Below are 21,468 nucleotides of genomic sequence, written 5' to 3'. Positions count from 1 at the left end.
CAAATAGGGCTATCTTCTGTTTACCACCCCTATGTTGTCACAACACACCTGATTGGCTCAAACACATTCAGGAATGAAATTCCACAACTTAACAAGCCACACCTGTTAATTGAAATGCATTCCAGGTGACTACCTCATGAAGCCGGTTGAGTGAATGCCAAGAATGTGCAAAGCTGCCATCAAGTCACAAGGGTGGCTACTTTGATGAATCTCAAATATATCTCAAATATATTTTGATTTGATTAACATTCATTTGGTTACTACATGATTCCATATGTGTCCTTTCATTGTTTTGACATCTTCACTATTATTCTACTATGTAGAAAATAGTACAAATAAAGAAGAAACAGCCTTGAATGAGGCTGTTTGTCCAAACTTTCTGTAAGTACAACTTTTGTGTGACTGACACCTTTAATGAGAGGTCTAATAATATTTAATAATGTCTGCCCTCCAAATTCATATTCATTATATAAATAGGCCCTTTTAATTTGGTCTGGCTTGCCATTCCAAATTAAATAGATTTTTTTGGGGGGGGCTCATTAATTTTTTATACATTTTTTTTCCCCCCCAGCCTTATTCTAAAATGGATTCAATATTTTTCTCCCCTCATCAATCTACAGACAATACCCTGTAATGACAGCTTGAGATGTTATTTTTTATTTTTTATTTTTTATTTTTTGCAAATGTAAAAAAAACTGATCACGTTTCCATAAGTATTCAGACCCTTTACTCAGTACTTTGTTGAAGCACCTTTTGGCAGTGATTACAGCCTCCGATTGTCTTCTTGGGTATGACGCTACAAGCTTGATACACCTGTATTTGGGGAGTTTCTCCCATTCTTCTCTGTTTTGGTACAGCTACTGGAGAGCTCTCCTTTGTCTCCACCCATTCAGCATGATTCACACCCTCTTAAGCCTTAGACCACACCCATTCAGCATGATTCACACCCTCTTAAGCCTTAGACCACACCCATTCAGCATGATTCACACCCTCTTAAGCCTTAGACCACACCCATTCAGCATGGTTCACACCCTCTTAAGCCTTAGACCACACCCATTCAGCATGGTTCACACCCTCTTAAGCCTTTAGCCCCGCCCATTCAGCATGGTTCACACCCTCTTAAGCCTTAGACCACACCCATTCAGCATGGTTCACACCCTCTTAAGCCTTAGACCACACCCATTCAGCATGATTCACACCCTCTTAAGCCTTAGACCACACCCATTCAGCATGGTTCACACCCTCTTAAGCCTTAGACCACACCCATTCAGCATGATTCACACCCTCTTAAGCCTTAGACCACACCCATTCAGCATCGTGCACACCCTCTTAAGCCTTAGACCACACCCATCTCTTTAAGGATTCACATGTGAGGCCATGTGCTAAACAGAGTGAGTACCGTAGTGTACTATATAAAGGGTTAAGGCTGGTTTGTACTTTGTCTATCGGCATGTCTGTAGCTATACAGTTGTTGCAGTGACATCATGAACATTCTATTGTCATAATAAACACACAAAAAAGGCTGCATGAGATCAGCAGCCTGGTGGTCCAGAATAGCATTAATGTTGTGTTATAACTCCAATAAACCCATCCGTTTAAACATTAATTTAGAAAACCAGGCAACTAAAAGCAACTTTCTAAACAATGTTTTGGTTCGTTTCTAACTTGTTAGCTAGTTAGCTAGCGTTAAGTTAGCTGGCTAGCCAGTTCAGATAATGGCCATATCATAACTGACAACGTCTTTAACTTAAGCTCATTTTAATTCATTATTACAGGAAAATAAACTCACAATTGTTGATGATAATACAATTGGATGGTTAAGCCAGTTAATATGTTATAATACAATAAGATCATTATTTACAAGTTAATGGCGAGCTAATTACAGAAAAGGGTTTTACGGTTGTGAGTGTGATGAAATAAAAGCAGGGCATTCTACTGGAGAATTCTAGAACTTGGACACTGTCTCGTTGGCCTAACGTTATATCCTGATCTGACTTTGGTGCAGGTCATGTTGTTCTTCACATTACCGTCTCAGTAAACACACACTATATCAGATACAATCTAAGTTAATTTATCACATGCACAGGATACAGAAGGTGTAAACAGTACAGTGAAACGGTTACCTATATAGTGGATTGTTTTGTTTTGATATGTAATGTTATATATATATATTTTTTCTCCCCCATGTAAAAATAGCCTTTAAATGACAAAAATATCAATCATAATATTTTAAACTATTAAAATGCTCAGAATTGAGGAAATTGTACCTTTTTCTCTCGTCTTTGTAATAATCAGGAAGCCTGAGAGAACAATCCGAGTTGATGGGGAGTTTATATTCATGAGCTCACCTTGACCTACAGCTGCCTTGTGGTTGTTGCCAGGTAACAAGGTAAACAAAGGGCCACATGTCATTGATGAACCAGGTAAACATATGTCATTCCCAGTCTACTGTTGAACATCAGACAAACTGCAGCAATTAATTACAGAATACAGTTCACTGATACACTTCCTCAGCAGAATGAGTAAAGCCTGAGACACCTTTTAGAAGCTTAGACATACGAGAATGTACATGAAAACAGCATACAGTAAGTGTACTGGACTATTTATTGGTGCCTATGCATGAGCATTAGAAATGACAATATGTTCAGAATTGTATTTATTTATTTTTTATTTAACCTTTATTTAACTAGGCAAGTCAGTTAAGAACAAATTATTATTTACAATGACGGCCTACCCCGGACAAACCCGGACGACGCTGGGCCAATTGTGAGCCGCCCTCTGGGACTCCCAATCACAGCCAGATGTGATGCAGCCTGGATTCGAACCAGGGAATGTAGTGACATAGCACTGAGATGCAGTGCTTTAGACCGCTGCGCCACTCGGGGAGCCCTGTGCTGTATGTATTGATCAGACATTTATTTGATCATTTACAATCGGCCAAAATATTGATCAACATGAACACATGAGAAATAATGGTGAGACATCATTTGACAGAAAACTGATTAAAGCCATAATATAGGCACCCTGCCGTCCTTCAGGACCCCATTGATTCATACAATTTGTAACACTCATCTCCCGTCTGAATGCTAGACGAAAAATAATACTAAGTAACAAAAATCTGATATCATATCACGTAAAAGTGAATTACTTAGGCTTTAGGAAATGTAACCAACTAAGAGATTGATGGGAGACAAGCTTCAGTCACCCACTAGTGAATTACTTCGTCTCAATTTGAAATATGCAATATTTGGTCTTTAATTTGTTTTCTTCTTCTTCAATTAAACTTTTAAATGTTAATTATTTTGGAAATGTTTGTGTGCCTTAAATGCTCAATTGATGCAGATTTTAATGAATGACACTGACTTACATTATCTTCCGGTCCGTCTTCACAAGCTTCACAGCACTTCCCTCCTTCTTTGCCTTGGGAAAGCAGAGGTTTTTTGTATCACACCACTCCTGCTGCGGGGGGTTTGGCTGGGAAGCTGTGGTGACAGAGTTCTAAAACGTCTGTCATTATTGCTTGATGATAGTGGAGAGACAAAACTAGACGGTAATAACCTCCACCCTACTCCATTTTGGAACGGCTAAATATGATTTCCAGGGGTAAATTACAAGTACTGTACACATCACAACTCCTTTTTTTTTGTGGACAACATTCCTTCAAGCCAGCTGTGTGTGCTGGCAGTTCTCAGGCTCAATGTAAGGGGCGTAGGGATGGAAGAACAGCAACCATATTGTGACTAACAGGAAAATTCTTACTATTATAGGAAATATACCATTCACAAGTCAAAGCAGACACGGTTACATTATCTAAAGTTAGCGTCCCCCCCACCCTTTCCCTCCAAAAATGTTGGCTACCGTGTCAGACTCGTCAAACTATGGTAACATTACTTTTATTAGATTCAGCGTTTGCAAGATCCACTGTCAATGAAAGTACAGCATCCGTCTTCAGGATTAGCTTCCCTGGCAAGACCCATCCACATTTTCTCCCCAATTGATAGATCAACTTCCCTCCAAAACGCGTGACCTGATCCTAATGTTCAGCCTGTTTCCACCTGAAAATGAAAAGCAGCCACTGCTGTCGGATGTCTTCATTGTTCAGAAGATAGTGTAAAGTTAGGTCTACGCTGTGACGTCCAGTCACAATGCCAACAGTGCATGCTGGGAAGTAGCTACAGCACCTTCAGAAAGTATTCCGTAGCCCTGGACTTTTTCTACATGTTGTTATGTTGTTACAGCCTTATTATAAAATGTATACAAATAAATACTCATCAATTTACACACAGTACATAATGACAAAGGGTAAACAGGTTTTTTAGACATTTTTGCAAAATCTATTAAAAAAAGTTTTTTTTTAAGCAAATACATTATTTTGCTATGAGACTCAGAATTGAGCTTCCTGTTTCCATTGATCATAACTTGACCTGTGGAAAATTCAATTGATTGTACGTGATTTGGAAAGGCACATATATCTGTCTATATAAGTGTCTCACAGTTGACAGAGCAAAAAGACATGACGTTGAAGAAATTGTCCGTAGACAGGATTGTGTCGATCTGAGGAAGGGTACCAAAAAATGTCTGCAGCATTGAAGGTCCCCAAGAACACAGTGGACTCCATCATTATTAAATGGAAGAAGATTGGAACCACCAAGACTCGTCCTAGAGCTGGCCGCCCAGGGGCCGTGGAGGTGACCAAAAACCCAATGGTCACTTTGACAGAGCTCTCGCGTTCCTCTGTGGAGATGGGAGAACCTTCCAGAAGGACAACCATCTCTGCAGCACTCCACCAATCAGGCCTTTATGATAGAGTGGCACATGACAGCCCGCTTAGAGTTTGCCAAAAGGCACCTAAAGACTCCCAGACCATGAGAAACAAGATTCTCTAGTCTGATGAAACCAAGATTGAACTCTTTGGCCTGAATGCCAAGTGTCACTTCTGGAGGAAACCTGGTACCATCCCTACTATGAAGTATGGTGTTGGCAGCATCATGCTGTGGGGATGTTTTTCAGCGGCAGGGACAGGGAGACTAGTCAGGATCGAGGGAAAGATGAACAGAGCAAAGTACAGAGAGATGCTTGATGAAAACCTGCTCCAGAGTGCTCAGGACCTCAGACTGGGGTGAAGGTTCACCTTCCAACAGGACAACAACCCTAAGCACACAGCCAAGACAACGCAGGAGTGGCTTCTGGACAAGTCTCTGAATGTCCTTGAGTGGCCCAGCCAGAGCCCGGACTTGAACCTGGTCGAACATCTCTGGAGAGACCTGAAATTAGCTGTGCAGCAACACTCCCCATCTAACCTGACAGAGCTTGAGAGGATCTGCAGAGAAGAATGGGAGAAAGTCCCCAAATACAGGTGTGGCAGCTTGTAGCGTCATACCGAAGAATACTAGATGCTGTAATCACTACCAAAGGTGCTTCAACAAAGTACTGAGTAAAGGGTCTGAATACTTATGCAAATGTGATTTTTCCGTTTTTTTTATTTGCAAACATTTTTGCTTTGTCATTATGGGGTATTGTGATGTCATTATGGGGTATTGTGATGTCATTATGGGGTATTGTGATGTCATTATGGGCTATTGTGATGTCATTATGGGCTATTGTGATGTCATTATGGTTTATGGTTTATTGTGTGTAGATTGATGAGGGGAATTTTTTGGATGGGGGGTCAGGGACCTGTAACTTACTTTATGATCAAACTTTATCAATGTAGAAGTAACAGTAATTTTTCATAATCTGGTCACCCTACTTTGAAATGGTTTCATCCAAATATTATCAAAGTTGATGGAAAAACTTGATTTTAACTTTTCTGAATCCTTTTTAATTTTTTTTTAAATCAATGGGTTTTTGTTGGACATAAAGTTACATTTTTAAAGTGGGAATCTGAGTCAAAGCGTCAATCCGTTAGCTTAGATTTGCCTCCTATAAAACCTACACATCAGATGTTTTCTAAATGCTCACCAGCTTTGCCACACTACTCATCTCTTTTACATTGTAGCTGAGTCTACATCAATATTGACAGTTGACAACTTGGAATACATCTGGTGTGGCAGAGATGTCGGGACAGTGATTTCGTCTTGATAACTTGTCTTGTAGCTACAGAGATTTCATTGACACCACATGACACGAGAGATGCTTTACTACCAGAGAGCAAACTGTATCCTGTCTAATAGGCCCGAAGAACACAGATGAGATGGTGCAGAGCTCTCATTTAAAGCCATGAAATGGCATCCTTTAGTAGTATTATTTCAAAATGGCCTCTGTAATAGTATTATTTCAAAATGGCCTCCTTTAATAGTATTATTTCAAAAAGGCCTCCTTTAATAGTATTATTTCAAAATGGCCTCTTTAATAGTATCATTTCAAAATGGCCTCCTTTAATAGTATCATTTCAAAATGGCCTCCTTTAATAGTATTATTTCAAAATGGCCTCCTTTAATAGTATTATTTCAAAATGGCCTCCTTTAATTTGTATTATTTCAAAATGGCCTCCTTTAATTAGTATTATTTCAAAATGGCCTCCTTTAATTAGTATTATTTCAAAATGGCCTCCTTTTAATAGTGTCATTTCAAAATTAATGAAACACAAATAAAAACAAACACCAATTTGGCTTCTTTTGTTTTTTGTAAGTTACTGCAGGTTACTGTTTCAGTGTGGGATGACGGTGGCAGTCATGTGGCCCTCAGCCCTCCCTGTTCTGTGTTGTCACCTGGGACATCTTGTCATTCTCTACCTGTTCTGTGTTGTCACCTGGGACATCTTGTCATTCTCTACCTGTTCTGTGTTGTCACCTGGGACATCTTGTCATTCTCTACCTGATCTGTGTTGTCACCTGGGACATCTTGTCATTCTTTACCTGTTCTGTGTTGTCACCTGGAACATCTGGTCATTCTCTACCTGTTCTGTGTTGTCACCTGGAACATCTGGTCATTCTCTACCTGTTCTGTGTTGTCACCTGGCACGTCTGGTCATTCTCTACCTGTTCTGTGTTGTCACCTGGCACGTCTGGTCATTCTCTACCTGTTCTGTGTTATCACCTGGCACGTCTGGTCATTCTCTACCTGTTTTGTGTTGTCACCTGGCACGTCTGGTCATTCTCTACCTGTTCTGTGTTGTCACCTGGCACGTCTGGTCATTCTCTACCTGATCTGTGTTGTCACCTGGCACGTCTGGTCATTCTCTACCTGTTCTGTGTTGTCACCTGGCACGTCTGGTCATTCTCTACCTGTTCTGTGTTGTCACCTGGCACGTCTGGTCATTCTCTACCTGTTCTGTGTTGTCACCTGGGACGTCTGGTCATTCTCTACCTGTTCTGTGTTGTCACCTGGGACGTCTGGTCATTCTCTACCTGTTCTGTGTTGTCACCTGGGACATCTGGTCATTCTCTACCTGTTCTGTGTTATCACCTGGCACGTCTGGTCATTCTCTACCTGTTTTGTGTTGTCACCTGGCACGTCTGGTCATTCTCTACCTGTTCTGTGTTGTCACCTGGCACGTCTGGTCATTCTCTACCTGATCTGTGTTGTCACCTGGCACGTCTGGTCATTCTACCTGTTCTGTGTTTTCACCTGGCACGTCTGGTCATTCTCTACCTGTTCTGTGTTGTCACCTGGCACGTCTGGTCATTCTCTACCTGTTCTGTGTTGTCACCTGGGACGTCTGGTCATTCTCTACCTGTTCTGTGTTGTCACCTGGGACGTCTGGTCATTCTCTACCTGTTCTGTGTTGTCACCTGGGACGTCTGGTCATTCTCTACCTGTTCTGTGTTGTCACCTGGGACGTCAGGTCATTCTCTACCTGTTCTGTGTTGTCACCTGGCACGTCTGGTCATTCTCTAAAAGCGGCTGCTTTCCAAATGGAACCCTGTTCCCTATATAGTGTACTACTTTAGACCAGAGCCCTATAGAACCCTATTCCCTATATAGTGCACTACTTTAGAGCAGAGCCCTATACAACCCTATTCCCTATATAGTGCACTACTTTAGACCAGAGCCCTATGGAACCCTATTCCCTATATAGTGCACTACTTTAGACCAGAGCCCTATGGAACCCTATTCCCTATATAGTGCACTACTTTAGACCAGAGCCCTATGGAACCCTATTCCCTATATAGTGCACTACTTTAGACCAGAGCCCTATAGAACCCTATTCCCTATATAGTCACTACTTTAGACCAGAGCCCTATGGAACCCTATTCCCTATATAGTGCACTACTTTAGACCAGAGCCCTATGGAACCCTATTCCCTATATAGCTCACTACTTTAGACCAGAGCCCTATGGAACCCTATTCCCTATATAGTGCACTACTTTAGACCAGAGCCCTATGGAACCCTATTCCCTATATAGTGCACTACTTTAGACCAGAGCCCTATGGAACCCTATTCCCTATATAGTGCACTACTTTAGACCAGAGCCCTATGGAACCCTATTCCCTATATAGTGCACTACTTTAGACCAGAGCCCTATGGAACCCTATACCCTATATAGCACACTACTTTAGACCAGAGCCCTACGGAACCCTATTTATATAGTGCACTACTTTAGACCAGAGCCCTATGGAACCCTATTCCCTATATAGTGCACTATTTTAGACCAGAGCCCTATGGAACCCTATTATATAGCGCACTACTTTAGACCAGAGCCCTATGGAACCCTATTATATAGCGCACTACTTTAGACCAGAGCCCTATGGGTGCCATTTGGGATGTGAAGGGGAATGTGTGACAAACGTCCTCGTGATTAACATGGAGCCATGAAAGTTTATTTTGAGCTTGAATTTTAACCACCGCTGTCTGAACCTGAGGGGGACTCCGAGATGTGAATATAGACTAGAGAGCGGAAGGACTTTTAACTTACTAAACCTAGTTAATAGCCTTTTTAAATGTTCTCAGGCACGATAGGAGTGTCTCCCTTTCTTCAGAACATGGCCCTTTTACACAATTTATTATATTACAGAACAACAGGGAAACAATAACGTCTTCAACCACTGCGTTTTTCACTGCTTTACTTCTTAGACTAACACTGTTGTTGTCTGTTCAGAAAGGACATCTTTATGAAGCTACATCTCAAAGCTGGCTGGGCAGTGTGTCACTGTTTCCAGTAGCTGGGCAGTGTGTCACTGTTTCCAGTAGCTGGGCAGTGTGTCACTGTTTCCAGTAGCTGGGCAGTGTGTCACTGTTTCCAGTAGCTGGGCAGTGTGTCACTGTTTCCAGTAGCTGGGCAGTGTGTCACTGTTTCCAGTAGCTGGGCAGTGTGTCACTGTTTCCAGTAGCTGGGCAGTGTGTCACTGTTTCCAGTAGCTGGGCAGTGTGTCACTGTTTCCAGTAGCTGGGCAGTGTGTCACTGTTTCCAGTAGCTGGGCAGTGTGTCACTGTTTCCAGTAGCTGGGCAGTGTGTCACTGTTTCCAGTAGCTGGGCAGTGTGTCACTGTTTCCAGTAGCTGGGCAGTGTGTCACTGTTTCCAGTAGCTGGGCAGTGTGTCACTGTTTCCAGTAGCTGGGCAGTGTGTCACTGTTTCCAGTAGCTGGGCAGTGTGTCACTGTTTCCAGCAGCAGTAGCTAGTTTAAACGAGGACGTAATTTAAGGCCTATATTACAAAGCGTTCTCTCCTCCCCACCACGATTACAATGCTGATTTGATGTCCTGATACAGTTGTTCCCTCTAAACGGTGCTCATCCCCAAGACTTCCACGCAGCTCCACAGGACTGCCGTGATATCAGCCCACAGAGAGAAGCACACGATTTAACTTCACTTCTAGAGCAGTGGTCACCAACCGGTCCATCACCAAGGCATTCCTAGTCGATCACCAAACATTTGTGTAAAAAACGCAACGATAAAGCCTTGTGTTCCTATTTTGTTATTCAATTCATCTCAGGTTGTTGACGGTAGGTGCACCTGATTCAGCTGTCCTGCACCGCCGGGTAGATCAACTGTTGCCATTTTGAACCATTTCATGTGTCTGCAGGTTCAAACTCTTCCTTCCCGGTGGACCCAGAGAGGAAATCAAGTGTACTATAGGCCTACCGCTGGCCAATCAGATGGCTCAGATTACCGTGTCTGCAGTAACGTAGCAACATAAAGGAAAGATACAACAAAGAGATGCTGTGAGATGTTAAACGTTTTAAACCCACGACTAGAGAGAGACTGTCAACCAATACCACAAAGAGATGCTGTGAGATGTTAAAACGTTTTAAACCCACAAAGAGATGCTGTGAGATGTTAAACCCAGAGAGAGACTGTCAACCAATACAACAAAGAGATGCTGTGAGATGTTAAACCCACGACTAGAGAGAGACTGTCAACCAATACAACAAAGAGATGCTGTGAGATGTTAAACCCACGACTAGAGAGAGACTGTCAACCAATACAACAAAGAGATGCTGTGAGATGTTAAACGTTTTAAACCCACGACTAGAGAGAGACTGTCAACCAATACCACAAAGAGATGCTGTGAGATGTTAAACCCACGACTAGAGAGAGACTGTCAACCGATACAACAAAGAGATGCTGTGAGATGTTAAACCCACGACTAGAGAGAGACTGTCAACCAATACAACAAAGAGATGCTGTGAGATGTTAAACCCACGACTAGAGAGAGACTGTCAACCAATACAACAAAGAGATGCTGTGAGATGTTAAACCCCACGACTAGAGAGAGACTGTCAACCAATACCACAAAGAGATGCTGTGAGATGTTAAACGTTTTAAACCCACGACTAGAGAGAGACTGTCAACCAATACAACAAAGAGATGCTGTGAGATGTTAAACCCACGACTAGAGAGAGACTGTCAACCAATACAACAAAGAGATGCTGTGAGATGTTAAACCCACGACTAGAGAGAGACTGTCAACCAATACCACAAAGAGCTGCTGTTTTTATGAGTGACTTCATGTTTCAGTTCTTATTCAGAACTGTTAACACTTGGTAGTCAACTCTTTTATAAGCCATAAAATGTGTGTTCACCCTACTTCCACTCACGCTACAACAAGCACTGCAGCAGTAATGAATGAGTAGGAAAGTGTCTCTATAGGCTTGTGTTGTTGTTGTTGTTATTATTAGAGGCTTGGGTCTTTTTTTAAATCGAGGAATATTTCATTTTCTCTGTTCATAGGAGTAACAACATGAATTTGTGCATGAGGCAGAAATAATGCGGTGCGACTCGAGTTTCACCATCAGCTGGAAGACGGTGTCCCTTTTTGGTCAGTGGAGGAAAGGGAGAGAGGAGGGATGTTGAGAGGCGGACCCTCAGTCTGCTGCTCTCTTCCTCCTCTGAGACTGACCCTCAGTCTGCTGCTCTCACCCTCTGCTGAGACTGACCCTCAGTCTGATGCTCTCTCCCTCTGCTGAGACTGACCCTCAGTCTGCTGCTCTCACCCTCCGCTGAGACTGACCCTCAGTCTGCTGCTCTCTCCCTCTGCTGAGACTGACCCTCAGTCTGCTGCTCTCTCCCTTCGCTGAGACTGACCCTCCGTCTGCTGCTCTCTCCCTCTGCTGAGACTGACCCTCAGTCTGCTGTTCTCTCCCTCTGCTGAGACTGACCATCAGATGCAGGCACCATCAGCCCCTTAAAATAAAAAGCAAAATATTTAAATGAGTGCACGCTCAGTTGTGCTTCACAAGTAATATAACAACGGATCTATTACCGGTGTGATCATATAGCCTACCTAAAATTCTTATTTTTTTATTTTATTTTTTTAAATGGCCCGAACAACAATGCAAAGCCAATATGCGGTGATAATGCATTGGGCCTATAGCTTCCTGCACAAACCTCATTGATCCATAACTGTTTTTATTGGTTAATGTTGCGTAGGCTTACGTTTTATTTAAGTCATGTAAAAAAACTAATCTGAGCGGTAAAAGTGATCTTGACTCAGAAGAGGTTGGTCACCAGTGTTAACAGGGAAAACTCTAGAACAATATCATCATTTCCCTTTACTATGGCAAGTGTGATTGTGTCAACACAATATAAGACACTTTCAGTGGAACAAAAACAAACTATGTAAAAGATTGTGTTGTTGGCAGAACACATTGGAGTAGGATTCTATTGCATTGACACGCACTACTCAGCAGTACTCTACACAGATCGGTGCGCCATAACCAATCAGAGCTGCAGTAGGCCTATATGCAAATAGACCATTGCCATATTTGGATCTGTGCCATTTACTTTGAACTGGACTGTGTTTACAGCATGACCGGTCGTGAGTAGATGAACTGGACTGTGTTTACAGCATGAGCGGCCGTGACTAAACGTGCTTGTTTTCAGGGAGACCTGAGTGTAGCCACGTGTGTACATTTTGCTCATATCCTTTGCTAGTTAGTGAGTTATTAGCCCAGTTATAAATAATTTGTAGTCAGCAATAGAGGAGTGATTGTTTCCTACAAGAGCACAAAACATTTCTAGACATCTTTGAAAAGTGAGTCAGGTAAAGAGCTTTGTATTTTGAGACAGGCTTGAATAAGCTAAGTAGCCAATAGGCAGAGGGTAGCATAATTTGTCTGATTCTCTGTAATAATGGTATGGGAGGAATAATGCATTTAATTTTGTCAAGTGGTTTCTTGCATCAAACAACACAACAACATTTTCAGTCACCTCCTTGTCTGAAGGACAAGTGGATGAACAGGTTCATGTCAAGCCATGCATGTTTTTTTTCAAAAGTCTCATGAATTGTAGGCCTACATTGAACACCACACATTGGCTGCTACTGTAGTCTGAATGATAGAACAGCTATTTCCATGGTAAAATGCTATGGGATACATTTATCCGTTGTTTTTGATTTCAGGCCACTGGTAGGCCTACATTATGATGAAATAGCCACAGTAGTCTACATGGCCACTGTTAAACCTGTAACTTAAAGCAGGTACAGCCTCAGTGTTCACAGTAAAACTGTAACTTAAAGCAGGTACAGCCTCAGTGTTCACAGTAAAACTGTAACTTAAAGTGGGTACAGCCTCAGTGTTCACAGTAAAACTGTAACTTAAAGCAGGTACAGCCTCAGTGTTCACAGTAAAACTGTAACTTAAAGCAGGTACAGCCTCAGTGTTCACAGTAAAACTGTAAAAAACTGTAAACCATAAAGCAGGTACAGCCTCAGTGTTCAGTGTTAAAGCAGTACAAACAGTAAACCTGTAACTTAAAGCAGGTACAGCCTCAGGGTTCACAGTAAACCTGTAACTTAAAGCAGGTACAGCCTCAATGTTCACAGTAAACGCACGCGCTGGAAGTTGCACAGAATTTTTAACAACGTTCAAGTTTGCGCTCAGCAGACCTGAAATTTGCTCAGCGGTTTAAGCGAGCAGTTTGTCAAGAAGCAGTGCGCTGTGTTTCGGAGGATGCATGGCTCTCGACCTTCGCCTTTGCCGAGTCCGTATGGGAGTTTCAGCGATCAGGACAAGACTGTAACTACCAATTGGATATCACGATAAAGGGGTAATTAAAAATAAAATGACGGTACCACCATAATTGAGGCCTAGTAGACCCATACTGCCAAAAACCTAAATAGGTAAAGGGAAGGAGAACATGGGAACAAAGGGGTGTGTCCAGGAAAGGCTCCATAAGGCTTTTAAATACCTATGATAACCATAATAATAGAAAACAAAAAAATATGAGTTCAACCATAATTCATAATGCAATATTTATAGTTATATTCAATGATAACATATTTCTAAATGGAACAAAACAATAAATATAGTGCAAATAAAGAACATTTGAATTTGTCTCCAACACTAATCTTGATCGACACATAGGGGGGGGAGGGGGTTCTCCAATCTGACGGACCAAAGGCTACCGCCATATAGAATCGGAGAACCAACTAGGAGCATGGAATGTGTGTTTTAGAATGGTCTGCGAGTATAATCGAGGCCTTAAGATTCATTAATTCCGGATGAAATGTTTGGAGTGGGAAGTAACGACACAACGCACAGGTAGCGAACCTGGTGAAGTCCCTACTGATAGATCATCGGAAAAGGTTTGAATCAAGTGGCCACCTGCCTGCAAGACAATAGTGTGGCAACAGTTTGACGAGAATACAGACAAGGTGCTGGAAGCAACAGCAAAGGGAGACGGAGACAGGAGGAGACAAACTGACAACCATCTTCGTCAGCCAAGCAGCAAAAAGTTTTGGCGCAGTAGAGCAGAGTCTTGCGAGAACACTGTAAACCATGAACTGCAATAATCCACAAGATCAGGCACAGAAGGTCCTCAACAAACAGCACAAGGATGCCAGTGAGGAGCAACGACCACCCAGAACTACGGAGCATCTTGAGAAAAGAAGCGTAAGGGCTGAATGGCATACAGTAGAAGACGGCAGAAGGACAGAACCAGGAAGATAACTGGGTGTTACGGTACAGAGTCAATGTGGAGGCCATATACAGGGTGTTACGGTACAGAGTCAATGTGGAGGCTATATACAGGGTGTTACGGTACAGAGTCAATGTGGAGGCTATATACAGGGTGTTACGGTACAGAGTCAATGTGGAGGCTATATACAGGGTGTTACGGTACAGAGTCAATGTGGAGGCTATATACAGGGTGTTACGGTACAGAGTCAATGTGGAGGCTATATACAGGGTGTTACGGTACAGAGTCAATGTGGAGGCTATATACAGGGTGTTACGGTACAGAGTCAATGTGGAGGCTATATACAGGGTGTTATGGTACAGAGTCAATGTGCGGGGGCACTGGTTAGTCAATGTAACAAGTCTTCTGAAGCTGAGTGCTGGGGCCCCCGAACCAAACCTGGCAGTGCTCTGGCTTGACCTTGCCAACGCCTACAGATCGATCCCTCACAAGCTGTTGCAGACTACAATCACAAAACACCAATTCCCAGACAAAGTGGCAGACCTCATCAGGGTCAGTAACATCAGAGTGGCAGAGGAGGTGGGAATTATCCCAGGCTGCACCATCCCTGTGATCCTGTTTTTCCCTGGCGATTTAACATGATTATGAAGTCTGCTGAAGCTGATTGCCGGGGCCCCGAACCAAGTCTTGGGCAGCGACAACCACCAATCGGAGCCTTTATGGACAACCTGACAGTCACCACAGAGTCAGTGCCAGGAAGCAGGTGAATTCAGCAAGGGTTGGAGATGCTGATTGAATGGGCGAGGAATGAGCTTGAAGCCAACAAAATCAAGGTTGATCGTTTTGAAGAAGGGCAAGGTCGTAGACAGATTCCACTTCGCAGGGACACTGATCCCCACCGTCTCGGTTAAGCCAGTTAAGAGCCTTGGCCAGGTGTTTAACAGCAGCCTGAAGGACACAACATAAATCCAGGCCAACTGTCAGGACCTGGAGAAGCTAGCTGAGAGAGGTTGACCGGTCAGGAATGCCTGGCAAGTTAAAAGCATGGATGTATCAGCATGGCATCCTCCCAAGAATACTCTGGCCTCTGCTCATTTACGAAGTCCCCATCTCCACTGTCAAGAACTTTGAGAGGAAGGTCTGTGGAAGAAGAGAGGTCCAGCAGAGCAGTGGGAATGAGACGGCAAGGTGTCTGGACGAGGCAGCAGCAGGAGGTGGACAGGAAAGTCTTGTAGACTGACCCTTGGCAGGCAGAACCACACCGCATTAAGTTCTTGATCCAGGGGGTGCATGATGTCCTACCCAGCTCATCAAACCTGTTCTGCAGGGGGCAAAGTGGAAACTCCTGCATGCCCGCTATGCTCCAAGAGAGGGACCTTGGAGCTCATCGTAAGCTGCTGTCCTAAAGCTCTGAGAGGAGGCCGTTATCGCTGGTGCAATGCCCAGGTTCTCAAGCCCGTCACAGAAGCAATCTGCAGAGGAATCAGCAACAGTCAGAGAGCTCGGCCCAACTGTCAGAATTTCACTTTGGTTCGAGCTGGAACGCAGCCAGGCTCAAAATCCAAACCACCAGCAGGGGTCCTAGCTACTGCTCAGGACTGGCAGCTGACCGCAGACCTATTCCCCTTTTATATATTGCTCTCCGTTTGAGGCTCTGGCCTAAATTAGTGCTTTAATTAAAGGTGCCATTTGGGATGCAGACCTCCTGTCTGGGCTCAGGCTCTCCTCAGGCAGCACCTGGTCCGTAAAACACTGGGATGCAGACCTCCTATCTGGGCTCAGGCTCTCCTCAGGCAGCTCCTGGTCTGTAAAACACTGGGATGCAGATCTCCTATCTGGGCTCAGGCTCTCCTCAGGCAGCACCTGGTCTGTAAAACACAGGTGGATAATAATAGCCTATGAACTAACATCTGGAAAACTGGGGTGTATTCACCCGGAAGCAAATGGGCTAGGTTACAGCGGAGGTTATTCCCATAGCAACTGTGGCCTGTAAAACGGTAGGGGCCCGTCCCAAATGACACCCTATTCCCTATATAGTGCACTACTTTAGACCAGAGCCCTATGGCACCCTATTCCCTACATAGTGCACTACTTTTGACCAGGGCCCAATAGGGTTCCATTTGGGACAAAGCCGTACTAAGTGTGTTGCTATTTACTTGTTTTCTGCTGCTAGGACCTGAGTCTGCCCAATGGGACGCCGGTGGAGACATCTAGTCCCGCCTCCTCATCTTCCCACCTGAACCGGCTGCAGCTGGATGACGACCTGGATGGAGAGACACGTGACCTCTTTGTTACCGTCGAAGACCCGAAGAAACACGTCTCCACTATGGAGACCTACATCACCTACATGGTCGCCACTAAGGTAGGTCCGCCCAGGAGATGTGGAAAATACTACCTGTAATGTGGATGGAAGCATGGTATACTGAACAAAAATAAAAAGTGTTGATCCCATGTTTCACGAGCTGAAATAAAATATCTCCGAAATGTTCCATTATGCACATTTTGTGCACAAATTTGTTTACATCCCTGTTAATGAGCATTTCTCCTTTGCCAAGATAATCCGTCCACCTGACAGGTATGGCATATCAAGAAGCCGATTAAACAGCATGATCATTACACAGGTGCACCTTGTACTGAGGACAATAAAATGGCACTCTAAAATTATTTTAGAGTGCCCTTACATTCAATGAGCATTCTTGCAATTAGAATTCTGTGTTTTATATTGTCATCAAATAGATCGACCAACCAACTCATCCAATAGGCCGAGCGACTCATCCAATAGGCCGAGCGACTCATCCAATAGGCCGAGCGACTCATCCAATAGGCCGAGCGACTCATCCAATAGGCCGAGCGACTCATCCAATAGGCCGAGCGACTCATCCAATAGGCCGAGCGACTCATCCAATAGGCCGAGCGACTCATCCAATAGGCCGAGCGACTCATCCAATAGGCCGAGCGACTCATCCAATAGGCCGAGCGACTCATCCAATAGACCGAGCGACTCATCCAATAGGCCGACTTAGCGAGGGAACTGTGTTATTTCCTTAATTTCTTCCTCCTCATTTCCCTCCTGATCAGATGTCCAATCTAAACACCAAGACTGCTAATTGGAAAATCCTCCAAACCAGGGAAGTTGTGGAATGCAGACCCAAATCAAATCAAAATCAAATCAAATCAAATTTTATTTGTCACATACACATGGTTAGCAGATGTTAATGCGAGTGTAGCGAAATGCTACACCCAAGCTGTTGTTCTGGCTGTGGGAAGATGTTTTGCGTGTGGGTTGCTGAGGAGTATTATAATGACCTGGGGCTGTTCTTCATGGTTCGGCCCCTTAGTTCCAGTGAAGGGAAATCTTAACGCTACAGCATACAATGACATTCTAGATGATTCTGTGCTTCCAAATTTGTGGCAACAGTTTGGGGAAGGCCCTTTCCTGTTTCAACATGACAATGCCTCCGTGCACAAAGCACGTTTGTTGAGATCGGTGTGGAAAAACTTGACTGTCCCGCACAGAGCCCTGACCTCAACCCCATCGAACACCTTTGGGTTGAATTGGACCGCCGACTGAGAGCCAGGCCTAATCAGCCATCAGTGCCTGACCTCACTAATGCTCTTGTGTTTGAATAGAAGAAAGTCCCCGCAGAAAAGTTCCAACATCTAGTGGTAATCTTTCCCAGAAGAGTGGAGGCTGTTATATCCGAGCAGGTGTCCACATACTTTAGGTCATGTGGTATACGTTACAAATCAAATCACATTTTATTTGTCGCATGCGCCGAATACAACCTTACAGTGAAATGCTTACTGACAAGCCCTTTAACCAACAATGCAGTTTTTTTTTAAATACCACAAAAAAAGTAAGAGATAAGAATGATAAATAACTAAACAGCAGCAGTAAATAACAATAGCAAGGCCAATAGAGAGTCAATGTGGAGGCTATATACAGGGGGTACCGGTACAGAGTCAATGTGGAGGCTATATACAGGGGGTACCGGTACAGAGTCAATGTGGAGGCTATATACAGGGTGTTACGGTACAGAGTCAATGTGGAGGCTATATACAGGGTGTTACGGTACAGAGTCAATGTGGAGGCTATATACAGGGGTTACGGTACAGAGTCAATGTGGAGGCTATATACAGGGGTTACGGTACAGAGTCAATGTGGAGGCTATATACAGAGGTGCTATATTACGGTACAGAGTCAATGTGGAGGCTATATACAGGGTATTATGGTACAGAGTCAATGTGGAGGCTATATACGGTACAGAGGGTGTTACAGGGTGTTACAGAGTCAATGTGGAGGCTATATACAGGGGTTACGGTACAGAGTCAATGTGGAGGCTATATACAGGGGTACTGGTACAGAGTCAATGTGGAGGCTATATACAGGGGGTACCAGTACAGAGTCAATGTGGAGGCTATATACAGGGGTACTGGTACAGAGTCAATGTGGAGGCTATATACAGGGGTACCAGTACAGAGTCAATGTGGAGGCTATATACAGGGGGTACCAGTACAGAGTCAATGTGGAGGCTATATACAGGGGGTGTCAATGTGGAGGCTATATACAGGGGTACCGGTACAGAGTCAATGTGGAGGCTATATACAGGGTGTTACGGTACAGAGTCAATGTGGAGGCTATATACAGGGTGTTACGGTACAGAGTCAATGTGGAGGCTATATACAGGGTGTTACGGTACAGAGTCAATGTGGAGGCTATATACAGGGTGTTACGGTACAGAGTCAATGTGGAGGCTATATACAGGGGTTACGGTACAGAGTCAATGTGGAGGCTATATACAGGGTATTATGGTACAGAGTCAATGTGGAGGCTATATACAGGGTGTTACTGGTACAGAGTCAATGTGGAGGCTATATACAGGGGGTACCGGTACAGAGTCAATGTGGAGGCTATATACAGGGTGTTACGGTACAGAGTCAATGTGGAGGCTATATACAGGGTACAGAGTTAGGCTATATACAGGGGTACTGGTACAGAGTCAATGTGGAGGCTATATACAGGGGGTACCAGTACAGAGTCAATGTGGAGGCTATATACAGGGTGTTACGGTACAGAGTCAATGTGGAGGCTATATACAGGGGGTACTGGTACAGAGTCAATGTGGAGGCTATATACAGGGGTACCAGTACAGAGTCAATGTGGAGGCTACAGGGGTACTGGTACAGAGTCAATGTGGGGCTATATACAGGGGTACTGGTACAGAGTCAATGTGGAGGCTATATACAGGGGTACTGGTACAGAGTCAATGTGGATGCTATATACAGGGGTACTGGTACAGAGTCAATGTGGAGGCTATATACAGGGGGGTACCAGTACAGAGTCAATGTGGAGGCTATATACAGGGGTACTGGTACAGAGTCAATGTGGAGGCTATATACAGGGGGTACCAGTACAGAGTCAATGTGGAGGCTGTATACAGGGGTACCAGTACAGAGTCAATGTGGAGGCTATATACAGGGGTACTGGTACAGAGTCAATGTGGAGGCTATATACAGGGGTACTGGTACAGAGTCAATGTGGAGGCTATATACAGGGGTACCAGTACAGAGTCAATGTGGAGGCTATATACAGGGGTACCGGTACAGAGTCAATGTGGAGGCTATATACAGGGTGTTACGGTACAGAGTCAATGTGGAGGCTATATACAGGGTGTTACGGTACAGAGTCAATGTGGAGGCTATATACAGGGGTACCGGTACAGAGTCAATGTGGAGGCTATATACAGGGGTACCGGTACAGAGTCAATGTGGAGGCTATATACAGGGGGTAGTCAGTACAGAGTCAATGTGGAGGCTATATACAGGGGGTACTGGTACAGAGTCAATGTGGAGGCTATATACAGGGTGTTACGGTACAGAGTCAATGTGGAGGCTATATACAGGGGATACCAGTACAGAGTCAATGTGGAGGCTATATACAGGGTGTTACGGTACAGAGTCAATGTGGAGGCTATATACAGGGTGTTACGGTACAGAGTCAATGTGGAGACTATATACAGGGGGTACCGGTACAGAGTCAATGTGGAGGCTATATACAGGGGGGTACCAGTACAGAGTCAATGTGGAGGCTATATACAGGGTATTACGGTACAGAGTCAATGTGGAGGCTATATACAGGGTGTTACGGTACAGAGTCAATGTGGAGGCTATATACAGGGGTACCGGTACAGAGTCAATGTGGAGGCTATATACAGGGTGTTACGGTAGAGAGTCAATGTGGAGGCTATATACAGGGGTACCGGTACAGAGTCAATGTGGAGGCTATATACAGGGGTACCGCTACAGAGTCAATGTGGAGGCTATATACAGGGGGTACCGGTACAGAGTCAATGTGGAGGCTATATACAGGGTGTTACGGTAGAGAGTCAATGTGGAGGCTATATACAGTGGGTACCGGTACAGAGTCAATGTGGAGGCTATATACAGTGGGTACCGGTACAGAGTCAGTGTGGAGGCTATATACAGGGAGTACCGGTACAGAGTCAATGTGGAGGCTATATACAGGGGGTACCGGTACAGAGTCAATGTGGAGGCTATATACAGGGGGTACAAATCTTTTCAGTCTCCTGAGGGGGAATAGGTTTTGTCGTGCCCTCTTCACGACTGTCTTGGGGTGCTTGGACCATGTTAGTTTGTTGGTGATGTGGACGCCAAAGAACTTGAAGCTCTCAACCTGCTCCACTGCAGCCCCGTCAATGAGAATGGGAGTGTGCTCGGGTACTCTTTTTCCTGTAGTCCACAATCATCTCCTTTGTCTTGATCCCGTTGAGGAAGAGTTTGTTGTACGGTCAGGTCTCTGACCTCCTGACCTCCTCATCATTGTCGGTGATCAGGCCTACCACTGTTTTCATCGGCAAACTTGATGATGGTGTTGGAGTCGTGCTTGGCTGTGCAGTCATGAGTGAACAGGGAGTACAGGAGGGGACTTAGCACGCACCCCTGAGGGGCCCCCATGTTAAGGATCAGCGTGGCGGATGTGTTGTTACCTACCCTTACCACCTGGGGGCAGCCCGTCAGGAGGTCCAGGATCCAGTTGCAGAGGGAGGTGTTTAGTCCCAGGGTCCTTAGCTTCGTGATGAGCTTTGAAGACACTATGGTGTTGAACACTGAGCTGTAGTCAATGAAAGCATTCTCAGGTAGGTGTTCC

At 44.3% G+C, this 21,468-nt stretch overlaps 1 protein-coding gene across 3 annotated transcripts in view; it reads left to right on the top strand.

The window, feature by feature from the left end:
* The window catches only part of snx30 (sorting nexin family member 30), a 58,641-nt gene that overhangs the window by 5,014 nt on the left and 32,159 nt on the right, over positions 1-21,468 (top strand). For 2 of the 3 annotated variants that reach the window (XM_042326374.1, XM_042326373.1), the window contains exon 2: positions 16,474-16,662. The exons of the other annotated variant lie outside the window; for it this stretch is intronic. In XM_042326374.1, coding sequence (XP_042182308.1) covers positions 16,474-16,662 — 189 coding nt within the window. The remainder of the gene's footprint in view (positions 1-16,473; positions 16,663-21,468) is intronic. 3 annotated transcript variants of the gene reach the window in all.

Source organism: Oncorhynchus tshawytscha, linkage group LG09 (genome assembly GCF_018296145.1).
Source record: "Oncorhynchus tshawytscha isolate Ot180627B linkage group LG09, Otsh_v2.0, whole genome shotgun sequence".
In the NCBI taxonomy this organism is placed as follows: domain Eukaryota; kingdom Metazoa; phylum Chordata; class Actinopteri; order Salmoniformes; family Salmonidae; genus Oncorhynchus; species Oncorhynchus tshawytscha.
The sequence above is the reverse complement of the archived record's forward strand: the minus strand, read 5'-3'. Positions and strand labels throughout refer to the sequence as shown.